General features: G+C 39.8%; 1 protein-coding gene across 2 annotated transcripts in view; it reads right to left on the bottom strand.

Moving 5' to 3' along the window:
• Positions 1–11,038, bottom strand: part of SLC12A5 (solute carrier family 12 member 5) — a 109,360-nt gene extending 98,322 nt beyond the window's left edge. For both annotated transcript variants that reach the window (XM_075845382.1, XM_075845383.1), the window contains exon 1: positions 10,845–11,038. In XM_075845382.1, the coding sequence (XP_075701497.1) occupies positions 10,845–10,896 (52 nt within the window). In that variant the 5' untranslated portion in view covers positions 10,897–11,038. The remainder of the gene's footprint in view (positions 1–10,844) is intronic.
• Between the last annotated feature and the right edge of the window lie 1,699 nt (positions 11,039–12,737).

The raw sequence follows: 12,737 nt of genomic DNA, 5'->3' as shown, positions 1-12,737 counted from the left end.
AGGTTATGTCTGGTGCTGCTTTTACTTGAATGGGGCTGAGCAGCAATACCAGACAAAGCCTATAGATAAGAATGGTGCTGTTTCTTAAAAAAATAAACCTCATTACGTTTCTAAGATGATAATTCTTAAAATGGCGGATTGTGAAGGAAAATTTTAATTAAAAGAAGATATATCAGGTCTCCTGTGTTTCCCAATAGGATAGACGAGGAGAGGCTGAGCTCAAGGATATTTAATTTTCTATGAATTAATTCAGTGGAAAAGATATATCAAAACTAGTGCAAAGGAAAAGTGGAGTAGTGGCCATAGCAATCAATCAGGTTGCTGATTTCATTTTCCAAAAGGCCTCTGAAAAAATGAGAGGTGGAATCTGATTGGTTGTTGTGGGCAACCACTCCACTTTTCCTTTGCACCTTTTTGAAATATCTCATCCAGTATTTCAATGCAAAAAGCCAGAACAGATGGAGTGATGGACAGCTTTTCGTGTATCATTTTGTATACAGGTAGAGCTGTCAGTCACTTTGTGTGGGCGGAGAAGTAGGACTCGCAGGCTTTTTCTATAAGCCCTGACTGCATTTAAACAGTTTTTTCATATAAACACTAAATCAAATTATAAAAAAGTATATTTCCTAGAGCTCAGCATCTTCCCTTCTATTGTATGCTGCACTCAGATCCCTGCATTAATTAGATATAGATATAAATCTATAGTTCTTTATTTACATAGTGTACTTCATTTCAAAAATTTCCTAATCTACAAATAATTCTATACCTACAATAGTGAAAAAATATTGGCTTAGCCTGACTGTAAAGCTCCCAAACAGCATCCTAAAGCTTAATTTGACTTAAAAGAGAAATTTCTCCCAATGCATCTGCCAAATTGGTCTTGGTCTCTACAAAAGATGCCCCATCTGCATAAATAAAATAATTGGTTCTTGTTCTAAGCTAATACACATCAATAATGGTACATAGCAGGGGTGTCCTCTACCCCCGCTGCTTACTATTCTTGCTATGAGGACCTGCTGATAGCGATTTGGAACAACATGAACATCAGAGGCTACAAGGTGAGCTATAGGGAATATAAGCCTTTGCAGATAATCTCTTAATATATCTATCCACTCTCCACGTCAAAACGGCTGACAACTCGTTAGAACCTGACGGACCTCATTATACGTTAATGGGGTCCGTCAGATGCTGCTGGTGTCCGTCAATCACAGAGTTGTGGCTTCCGATTTTAAAAGTTTCTAGGTCAGTATCTCTACTCTATGTAGTAGTGTCTAAAATAACAGATCCTAACAAATTCTAAGGCTAAACTAGGAGTCTTGTTGGAACAAAAACCCTAAACCCAACTCCAATAAACCAGGATCACGTTTTTTCAATATTTTGTCTTCAACATTGCCATGTAGCATGTCACACGTTTTTGAATTTACAAGTTAGGAACTGCATAGATGATCCTATCAGAAACTTCCTATATTGCTATATTAAGGTATCATTTTTTTTCTCCCTTTTTAATTTTGTTCTTCATTTTCATAGGTAGTAAGTTGATATTTCAATGCCTATAGAGCTTTACAGCTATTCACTGCTTACAGAAGTTCCATTATTGCTGCTCAACTACTGTATATCCATTTAACTACGATAGAAGCATATATTGGGTTTTAGTATACCTAACAATCACAATCACGGTTTTTCATAAAAAAGTGAGGGTATGTGCACACGTAGTGACCAAAAACGTCTGAAAATACGGAGCTGTTTTCAAGGGAAAACAGCCCCTGATTTTCAGACGTTTTTTGAGCAACTCGCGTTTTTCGCGGCGTTTTTTACGTCCGTTTTTGGAGCTGTTTTAATTGGAGTCTATGAGAAAACGGCTCCAAAAACGTCCAAAGAAGTGTCCTGCACTTCTTTGCCGAGGCAGTCATTTTACGCGTCGTCGTTTGACAGCTGTCAAACGACGACGCGTAAATTACAGGTCGTCGGCACAGTACGTCGGCAAACCCATTCAAATGAATGGGCAGATGTTTGCCGACGTATTGTAGCCCTATTTTCAGACGTAAAATTAGGCATAATACGCCTCGTTTACGTCTGAAAATAGGTCGTGTGAACCCAGCCTAAGTATCAATATACTGTAACCATACCTACCAAAGTATTTATATGAATAAGAAGCATACATTCATTCAAGGTTTATACATTTGGGTCTGATCTGTTATTTCTACTACTGACTTACAAGAGTTTTCTAGAATAACATAACAAAACCTGAAGCTCCACCATATTTAAAAAAAGAACATGCGTCATCGGCAGGCAGGGTCACAAAGATCTAAGGAGATTTGAGTCTTCCTTGTGTCCCTGTCCCCTGATGATGCTGGTTTGTTCGACAAAATATGTTGGGGAGGGCACATGTAATAATATTTTTTTCTAGCTTCTAACCTTGCCTTTTTTATTACATCGTGCTAGCCATAATGGTACTATTATTCATAGCATTCCATATAATCTGAATATATCAGTGGCGCAGCCCAGAAAATTATCAATCATGGGCTGATACCATTTCACGACTTGATGATGATTTATAATATGAGAAATTTTATGTTGGTCTAGCACTCTAGTGGTTCAGATAGATAGATTTTTGTTTAAAAGTAATGTGCACTATAACTTAGTATTAACAAGTTCCTCCATTAGTGAGAACTTTTTTCTCTTATTTCGGTTCCTGCCTCCATTAGTCCCCATTACTCTGAGGTTTTGGTAAGTTGTCCACTATGAATGATCGCAACAGTCACATGACATAAAGTAAGTATAGGTGACATTACCATGTCAAAATTGAAACACCATAGCAAAAGGAACTGATAGAGGCTGGTCAGGGTAACCAGATCAGAATTTCAAAGTAAGTATATTACAAAGTTTATTATTTTTTAAATGGGAAAGCTTTAGGGGGATTTCTTATCATTGGAAAACCCATCTCTTGGCATTGATAATTCAATTGCTTTTGAGTGTTCATTGCTAGTGATCCGAGTATCTATTGCTACAGAGCATTAACTTCCAACCAATGATACTCCTTGCCTTTGCTACAAGCTTTCTATGTCTATATGGTCCTCATTCCTTCACTAGCTATGTGCAATCATAACTAATGTCTACTGCTGGAGGATTATTGCTTTACATGCAGTGTGTATTGTTATATAATGGTAATTGTCGAAGAATCCCTGATTTTGGTCAATACAAGTGGTCTTAATAACAAATTTGTAAGCATTTTTTGGGGGGATAAAAGAGGAAAACATTTATATTTTATAATATTTATTGTGTTTTGAATAATGAAAAATATTTATCAGAGTATTTCTATTTATAGAGAAAAATATCTTCGTCTTTACCTTATGTTAATTATTTCTGTGAAGTCAACTGAAAGTACAGAAGACCAATCTAAATACAAAAAGCATCTGTTCTAATTTGTATGTTAATTACACCTACAAAGTAATTAACTGTGATAGATCCATTGATGTCAAATATTAAGTGTTTATGTGCAACTTTTTACTGACTATATATTATGCAGCAGTTGATCAGCCTCTTGGAATATTACAGGTTCTATTTAGATGATGAAAATATACACAATTATCTACAGGAATTATTCCAGTGTCTCCCAACCAGGGTTCCATTGAACCTTGCGGTTCCTTGAAACCTGGTTAGGCAAGAACATGGGCATGAGATAGTTGTAGTGCTTCCCCAGAAGAGGGAATAATTTGCATGACTCCCCCCCCCCCCCCCCCGCACTGGTAAAGAGTGGAGGAATTACTCCATTAGCCAACACCTTACACTTAGCTGCTTCTTAAAATTCCTTACCATTGCCATCATTACAAATCGTGTGTTAGTTAGAAATATCAAAACAGTTTCTAAGGAACATGTTGACATAATTCGGGACCACACATCAGTGTATGTAGGAGTACGGCATATGCTCATGTGATCTGACCAATTCATTTACATTGAGCATTACAATATGTGTGGCTCAATGTGGCCATGGGTTTGCTGCTGGCACAAGGTGAATCAATTGGGTTGTCCATCTGCACAGAGCGTTGTGAGAGAACAACCTCTTCAATAAATAGTTTGACAACCAACAGCCTTCTAAATCCCATCATCGCGTAGACCTTGATCAAGACTTCAAAGTAATTTTTTCCATTCCTTTTTTAATTTTCACCTCCTATATATGAAATTGCAAATTACTATTTATTCCTATATAACACGGGTAGTCACTGTTATAAAATGTTCCAATATCAGCCCAAAGTCCTGTATATTGTCCTCATTTTGAAGAGAGGTATTTTATACTTCTGGGAATTGCAGTGATAGAACCGATGTAGTACAAATATTCACAGATATAGGAAAATTGTCCTTTAATTGCCTAAGTACTTAGCTCTGTACAAGATAATTGTTTTTGCATTGTATAGCTTGCAATCAAATATTTGGCTCTCCATAAGAATGAGAAAGGGAGATATAGCTGCTGGAAGTCCTTCACTGGAAGCTATGAATTCATTGTAACACTATCCTCAATAGCTGTGTGTAACACATTATAGAAGTAATCATTATTGGTATGGTGATGCCGCTCATAAAAGTCCACTCCGTAAAATTAGCATGATCTTCATCCCCACAGGCTACTCTTCCAATATCATCTCCATACAAACCTAACAAACCTAGACCTGTACTTTCATTCTGATTACAAAGCCCTTAGTGATTATCCAATGATTCGATCCATCCTTATTTTCAGGGTGATAAAATAGACGAGGCAAGGGGTAAAAACTAATCACCCCAAGGTCTTTTATTTTAAAGATTATAACACTTTTCACTAACTCTTCCACTATTTGGTAGACATAAATAGTAACATTTGGTCAATTCGCCATTTTCAACCTAGAATTCCTAAATACAAAGTGTGTCAAAAATTGCTGGTCCTTTTCTTCATCTGTTGACAACACATGGTTATCATAAAATACCCTTCATCTCTAAGTTAACCAATGGGGACCAAAACTGTGGGTTTCAGATTTGGCCACTATATGGATTTTTTTCTAAATTCATTACCTCCTGACTATTACACACAGTTTGAGTTAAAGGTGTATAGAAAGGTACAAAAATGGTTATGTACTTTAGTATTTTCATTAAAGAACAAATGAACAAGCAAACAAAATTAACAATTAAATAAACATATTTAAATGTGTGATACACAAAAGTTACAGTTAAAAACTATACCAAACCCACCACTTTTTACCATCTGAAGCAAGGACTTAAAGAGGCTCTGTCACCAGATTATAAATGCCCCATCTCCTACATAATCTGATTGGCGCTGTAATGTAGATAACAGCAGTGGTTTTTATTTTGAAAGACGATAATTTTTGACCAAGTTATAAACAATTTTAGATTTATGCTAATTACTTTCTTAATAGACAACTGGGCGTGTTTTAACTTTTTACTTTTGTGAAGAGAAGTGTATGACGACGACCAATCAGTGACCAATCAGCGTCATACACTTCTCATTGTTCCAGTCCAGCTTCTATCACTGCACAATCACGCTGTGCTGGAACAATGAGAAGTGTATGACCCTGATTGGTCAGCATCATACACTCCTCTGTACAACGCCCAGTTGGTAAAGAGTAAAAACACGCCCAGTTGTCTATTAAGAAACGAATTAACATAAATATAAAATTGTTTATAACTTGGTGAAAAATGATCATTTTTCAAAATAAAAACCACTGTTGTCACCTACATTACAGCGCCGATCAGATTATGTAGGAGCTAGGGCACTTATAATCTGGTGACAGAGCCTCTTTAAATAGTATAGAGCCAGCCCATGAGGCTGCTTTAGACTCCTTAAAAGAGATTGGGCCTAGCCAAGGTTAGCTGAATCCTTCATAGTAGGTAGTAAGAACCTGTAAAGGGGTGTCCTATAAAAGGTCCAAAGGTCTTACAAAATTAGCAAACAAAGGTGTGAGGAATTAATCCAAGGATCATGGAAAAGAAATGGGTGGCAAATAAGCACCAAGTTCTCCTGTCCAATGCAGTTAGAGGTGTGTCAGTGTTTGCCAGCACCATAAAGGTGCCCCATTTTACTCTTTACTATGGGTCCCCCTCTCATCTAAATACGCCCCTGCTGTGTAGCATTCATCTTCTGCTACAACACATACATGTGACTCAAATATAAATTTTTCTGTGTTTGAGAGATAATAAAAAGTATAAATGCAAAAGAAATGAAAGATGCTCTATTTTTCTAAATTAAAAATGCAATCCGTAAAATAATAATAAAAAAAAAAAAGGAAATGTCCTGAAATGATTATTGGTCAATTAAATAGATGTTCTCATTAGAATAATTCATAAAGAAATTAATAAATCTCAACTCAATTTGAGTACAGAATTCATATGTGGGGTGTGGTGGATGGGAATTGTTATTGACTAATGATATTAGTATTTTGGCAGTGCATTTCTACTCAAATACAAAAACGTACTATCTATGGAGATGAGTGTTTTGGTCACCCGGTCAACATATGCATACACAAACACTTTCCCTGCTCTTTTCTTCCTCCTCCCTCTTTCCTCTCTCTACATATCTATCAGTCATGCTCCTCTGCCTACTTTAATCCATACACAATGCTATTTTCATAGAATCATTCTTTTGCATAGGGTCCAATCAGTGGTGCAACTACCGCTGTAGCAGCCGTAGCGGCTGCTACGGGGCCCGCGGCATGAGGGCACCCGTGTCGCCCGCCGGCACGGGCCCCCACCATGGCCGGAGGCTCCACTAGCAGCCGCTATGGCTACTACAGCGCGACGCCACTGAACACGACTACGGCAGAGCAGGGAGGTATCTCCCCGCTCTGCCATTAAACAAAAGACATGTATCCCCTATCCACAGGATAGGGGATACATGTGTGATCGCTGGCATTGATAGGGAGAACGGGGGACTGAAAGTCCCCTGAAGATCTCCCTCACAAACCTCAGACTTCCGGGGTCTGTGTCGGCAGCTCCGTAGAAATGAATGGAGCGCCGGTCGCGCTTGTGTGCATGCGTGACCAGCGCTCCTTTCATTTTTCTTGAGCTGTGCAGACGCCGGAAGTCAGAGGTTAGTCATGAAGAACTTCTTTCGGTCCCCCGTTCTCCCTATCAGTTCCAGCGATCACACATGTATCCCCTATCCTGTGGATAGGGGATACATGTCTTTTGTAGGACACACTGTAGGTCGGATTTTTTTGGGGGGTTGTGGCTGTACGGCGTTACCGACAGGGGCGGGGCTGTATGGCATTACTTACAGGGGGGGCTGTATGGCGTTACTTACAGGGGGGGCTGTATGGCGTTACCTACAGGGGGGGCTGTATGGCGTTAGCGCCATACAGCCCCCCTGTATATAACGCCATACAGCCCCCACTGTAGATAACATCATACAGCCCCCTGTAGATAACGCCATACAGAGTTCCCCCTGTAGATAACGCCATACAGCCCCCTTTGTAGATATCTACAGAGGGGGCTGTATGGCGTTATCTACAAAGGGGGCTGTATGGCGTTATCTACAGGGGGGGCTGTGTGATGTTATCTACAGAGGGGGCTGTATGGTGTTATCTGCAGGGGGGGCTGTATGGCGTTATCTACAGGGGGGGCTGTGTGACACCCAGGGGAGGGGGGGCCCCAGTCAAAAGTTTGCTATGGGGCCCAGTCTTTCCTAGTTACGCCCCTGGGTCCAATGTATTCAGGTCCCAGGTTTGCTTCAATCTCAGTAGTACAATGATGATTGCAAATGTTACACTAAGGTCTATCGGAGGAGTTTATTGTATAATATAATAAAGTTAGAGATATTGGCCACATAAATGATCAAGCATGAATATGTATGGGCATTGCAGATCCGTAGACTGAGTAATGACCTGGACCAATGACATGGTTTATCTTGCATGTATACAAGCAAAGATGTCTCATGGTCATTTTAGGACCTCTGCTACCTTGGGACTTGTACAGCATCTGTCTGATCCTTCTCTTTTCAATGACAAAAGAAAAGGATCGGGTTGCCACATGGATTCCTTTTTAATTTGTTGAAAAAATTGTGCAAAATTGAGCTCTTGTGATCGACAAAGAGCTTGTTATCTCTTCTTACATAGCCCAATTCTCAACTCGTTTGACTGTGCGGGCTGAACAATAGCTTTAGTGAATTATTTTGACTTCCATCTAGTCAGTCACTGCCTCAAGAAATCGAATGAATAGAGCCATTGAGATCAAATGAAACCTGTTGTAAAATTGCTGTGATTTGAGATATATTGTTGACCCATATATTCTCTGGATGACACCAAGGACCAGTTATTTTCAGTAGGGTGTAGAAGGGGTATCCCTGCAAGGCACAAGCAAGGAATTCTTGTATGCACGTAAGCCTCCTTTTAAGGTACAAATTCTACAATAAAATATGTGGACAGAAAGCTTAATTTTCCCCTCTGTTTTGTAACAAGACTCCTAAAAATTACAAACATTTCAACATATGACATGAACTGTGCCAGTGCAGCGATGACTGAAGTCAACTTCACCTTATACTTAAAATGGATTGCATCCTGCACATGAGAGTATTCGTAGTCATTGTAATAAAAGCCTTGAAACATATAAAGGTGCTAAATGGGGCAGTCATTCACCGTTACAATATTTTAAGATGTAAAATATCTTACCACAGCAGTACTTTACGTTAACAACCATAATCAGTTTTTAAAGGGTTTGTCCTTTTTGAGAAATCTCTTTGCAACAGAAGGGGGCCCTGATGATAAACTAATCACAGGGTGTGTTGTTGCTGGGAACCCAGTGATCAACTATAATCTGTGGGGAAACCTGGCAGCAAGTGTTTAATTCTACTGCAGTGCCACCACGGGGGAAAAGAAGTATTACATTGTGTCTACTGAAATCCCCACTCTGGTTAATAGATGGGGGTCGAAACAAAGGGGTCCACCCCTATTAACTCAGAATTCCCTAATACAATGTTTAAAATGGGTTTCCCAAACCAGAAGACTTTTTGAGTTGCATTCTATACAGTTTTACCATCCTGCAAATCTATAGTATATAGATAGTAGGAGTCCACCCCTGATGTGCACTGCGTATACACTGAATCAAACATGTCCATAGGTGTATCCTGAATGTAATTTAGTTCCTTGAGTTCTTTCAATTCCAAAGCAGTTAATCACGCTGTGAGTATATTGGGCAGCAGATAAAGGTGAAAGGTGAGGTGATGCAGTGTACCAAAAATAATGGATCAATTCATTTCACAAGTCAATATGATACATACGTACATATCTGCTCTTATGGTGTACATCGTCTACCCTGGAGAAAATAGGTTGCAGCAAAAAAAAACAAAACGCTGAAAAGGCTCAATATTTTATCACTGAAAGGTCACTTTGTGACACAAAAGACGACATTAGGATCCAAACTATCTATGACTCCTTGTTGTTAAAGGTCTATTACACATTGGCCTATGAAAAAATTTATGTAGGCACCTACGTAAATGTTTTTTATTTCAGATGTTTAATATTTTATTTTTACTATAATTTCAGAATGTTCTAAATAAAAGCTGAAAAATAAAAGCACCAATTACAAATATTTATTTAAATACCAAATACATACGTCCTATTCTACATATATTACAGTGTTCATTTTTTTTGGGATACGGTTTTCTTAAATACTTCTAGTATAATGTCAGTTTGTCATAAAAACTATAACGGACGGGTAAATGCTCAGTGAAATATAAAAAGTTGCATCAATGATTCTGTAAGTATGAAAATGACTTGACTTGTGATGCAGTGACAATGACATGGAATGCAGCGTTTATGTGAGAAGACAGAGGAGCACAGGAGAATACAAAAAAGGGGAAGTCTAGGAGGCAATATACACTGGTGGAGATTGCAGGGTTGATGGGGAAATGCAGTGAACATGAGAGATGATGCACCACTGGTGCTATGAACATAATCGAGCTGTTGTTGGGCTGATGAGATGTCTCATAAGATGTGCAAAGTAAATAGACATCATGTCACAAAAGGACTGACAGAGCGGTCATCAAAAGGGGGGCAGGGTGCAACGGGGTGACAGAGGTCAGCAGCAACTAAAATGCTCCGCAAAGGACAGGCGAAAGGTCCAGTGCAGGGGTGTAATATACCTGGCTAAAAGAAATGTGAGGGACACCTTCTAAAATGACGGTCTTCAACTGTGAGATTTATGCATTGAAAAGGCTGATAAAATTATATGGGTCAGTGGCGAGTGCTAAGTAGATTTTGCATTATGATGACCGCTGGGTTACGTACAGGTGGCAGAATTATGCAGACTCAACCATGCAATGGTGTTTACTGGGAAAGTGGACCCAGTACACTATTGTATAGGAAAAATATGTGTTATAGGGCTATATAGAAAATTTGTATATATTAAATGTATGTAACGTAGCATGCAGCATCCTGAGGATCACTATAAAAGGTTGAGTGCTTTACAATTGATTGAAGCTCTGTTCTCAGCAGAAATGATCCGGTTTAATGCAGAAGTGAAATGTGCCAGGATCTGCAGAGGTGTCTGGGTCGTAAAGCTACATGTAGGGGTAGATGGACACGATTTAGCAATGCAGGGACCAAGAGCAACAGTGTGTGCTACTCAGATTTAGGGGTGCACAAGATGTCTCAAGGCCCTAGTTTCCTGATTTCCTTTTTGGGGAACATTTCTGTTATTCTGAAAACACTTGACCCCTTACTGTTTTATCAATGGGCTTCAATGTGAATATAACATGGGGGGCCCACTCCCCCTATCTGGTCACTACAGCCCCCCCCCCCCCATTTCAAAAGCAGCACTGCGGAGAATTAGCTCCCCCCACCTTCCTCTTGTCAGATTCCAGCACTTACCTTGACTGGTGCCCCCCTCTCCCTCCTCACACTCAGTCAGGTTGTTGAGCATCCTGTCTCTCCCCTGTGCTGCTCCCTCTCCAGTCTCTCTCTCAGGCTTCTTTTCTTCCTTTCCAGGGACTGATGCCTAATACTGCAGCGATGCTCAGTGTGTGATAGAGAGAGAGCAAGAAGAGGAGGAGGAGGAGGAGGAGGAGGCTGCAGTGCAGAGATCCTTCAACGCGCACACTCACAGCCCCATGTACAGGGAGAAAGGGAGGGAGAGAGGGAGGGGGACAGAGAGAGAGGAGAGAGAGAGATGGGGGAGAAATAGAGACACTTGAAGGGGAGAAGGTGGGGGCAATGGAATAAAAGCAGAAGAAAAACATGCAGTAGAGAATGACGGAGTGAGCTGTGTGGATGACAGGGAATGGGCATCACAGGGAGATACTGTATATGGGAATTCCCTACATCTCTCTCCGGTTCATCAGCTCTTAAGGTGCCCATACACATTAGACGAATGCTGAGGAAACTGATAATTGGATTACATTTTGGAAGTGAGCAATCATTCATGATGACGATGACATCCGTCAGGAAAATTCTAAAAAAATAGATTGAACGTGTTGGATTTTTTCTGACTGTTACTATCTTATGTTTATGGTCCGGCCAACCAAGTGATGCCAAAATAAACTGTGCAACTAAAAATGAGTGCAGAATTATACGTTTGACCTAGAAAGTTTGTGGATGCACTTATGCGTCTATTAAATCAATGTTCTTCTTCAATAGAAAATTCAGCCTAATAGGTTAATGGGGATCCTATTACTCATATGATAGAAGAGTCGTACGTTAGCTGGTAGACAATATTAGTGAATGACCAGCTGTAGGTCATGCTAAAAGCAAAGTATGTATGAGAGGAACAAGAAAGAACTAAACCCACATACAGAAACAAACAAGCTGTGCCCATATACTCTCAATTGGACTACATTTACAAGCTTTTTCCATCCTCCTTACACAAATGGCTGTCATTTTAAGAAACCTTTATAGTTCGCAATGTCCTGGATTAGGCACAAGCCATTACACAGTATTAGTTTAGCTTTCATCTATTCAACTAACTCCTTCATTAGCCGGGCGCCTATCCACATCTCTGCAGATAATCATATTCACATATATCTTTATTCTAAAATAGTTACAGTGGAACTCGGCTTCAAGGTCCATCACAGGGTCTTCACACTTCTGTTCTAATGACCACCCTGCATAATACGTGATCTGCCAAATCCCCATGGCCTCAGCTCGACAGTCTCTGCCTTAGGTTCTCAACCTGTAGCGTGTTTACTCCAGGGGGTGCTCACCATGTTCCTATGGGGCGCCCCTCCAAAGCCTCGGGGGTTCTTTGATATAATTTATTTGCATGGGGGTACTTGGCGTAGAAACATTAAGAAACCCCAATCTATACCATTTTGCTGTTTTACCTTGGTCAGTCCTGAGAGTTGTGAACATAGATCAAGGTGTTACAGACTTCTTCTTGTTAAAAGGTTGAAGTGACGAATGGCGTTAAATATTTCATGATATAGTTTGAATGGTGGAAACACCTACACATTGCTGATTGGGTAATGGATTGCTTAAATTTGCAACAGGTCATAATTCCCAGGCCCTTCCTCTGACTCATGAGTTAATTCTGATTTCTTGGATTAGCAAAACCTGAATGAATATGCGTGTAAGAGAAATAATTGGCTTCTCTCAATGGACAGTTTCTGCCTGGAGATATGAACATGTTCGCAATATATCCCATCAAACCCCATGAACTCCCTTCGAAAAGGGCTTAGACATTGTTGAGTCACATTTGCCTCACACAATATTCCAAATGTAAGCAAGCGAATGTGGACACTGCTAAGACATTGGCACCCATAACCATAC

This window comes from Rhinoderma darwinii, chromosome 13 (assembly GCF_050947455.1).
Source record: "Rhinoderma darwinii isolate aRhiDar2 chromosome 13, aRhiDar2.hap1, whole genome shotgun sequence".
Taxonomy (NCBI): domain Eukaryota; kingdom Metazoa; phylum Chordata; class Amphibia; order Anura; family Rhinodermatidae; genus Rhinoderma; species Rhinoderma darwinii.
Note: the sequence above shows the minus strand (reverse complement) of the source record. Positions and strands in the feature narration are given on the sequence as shown.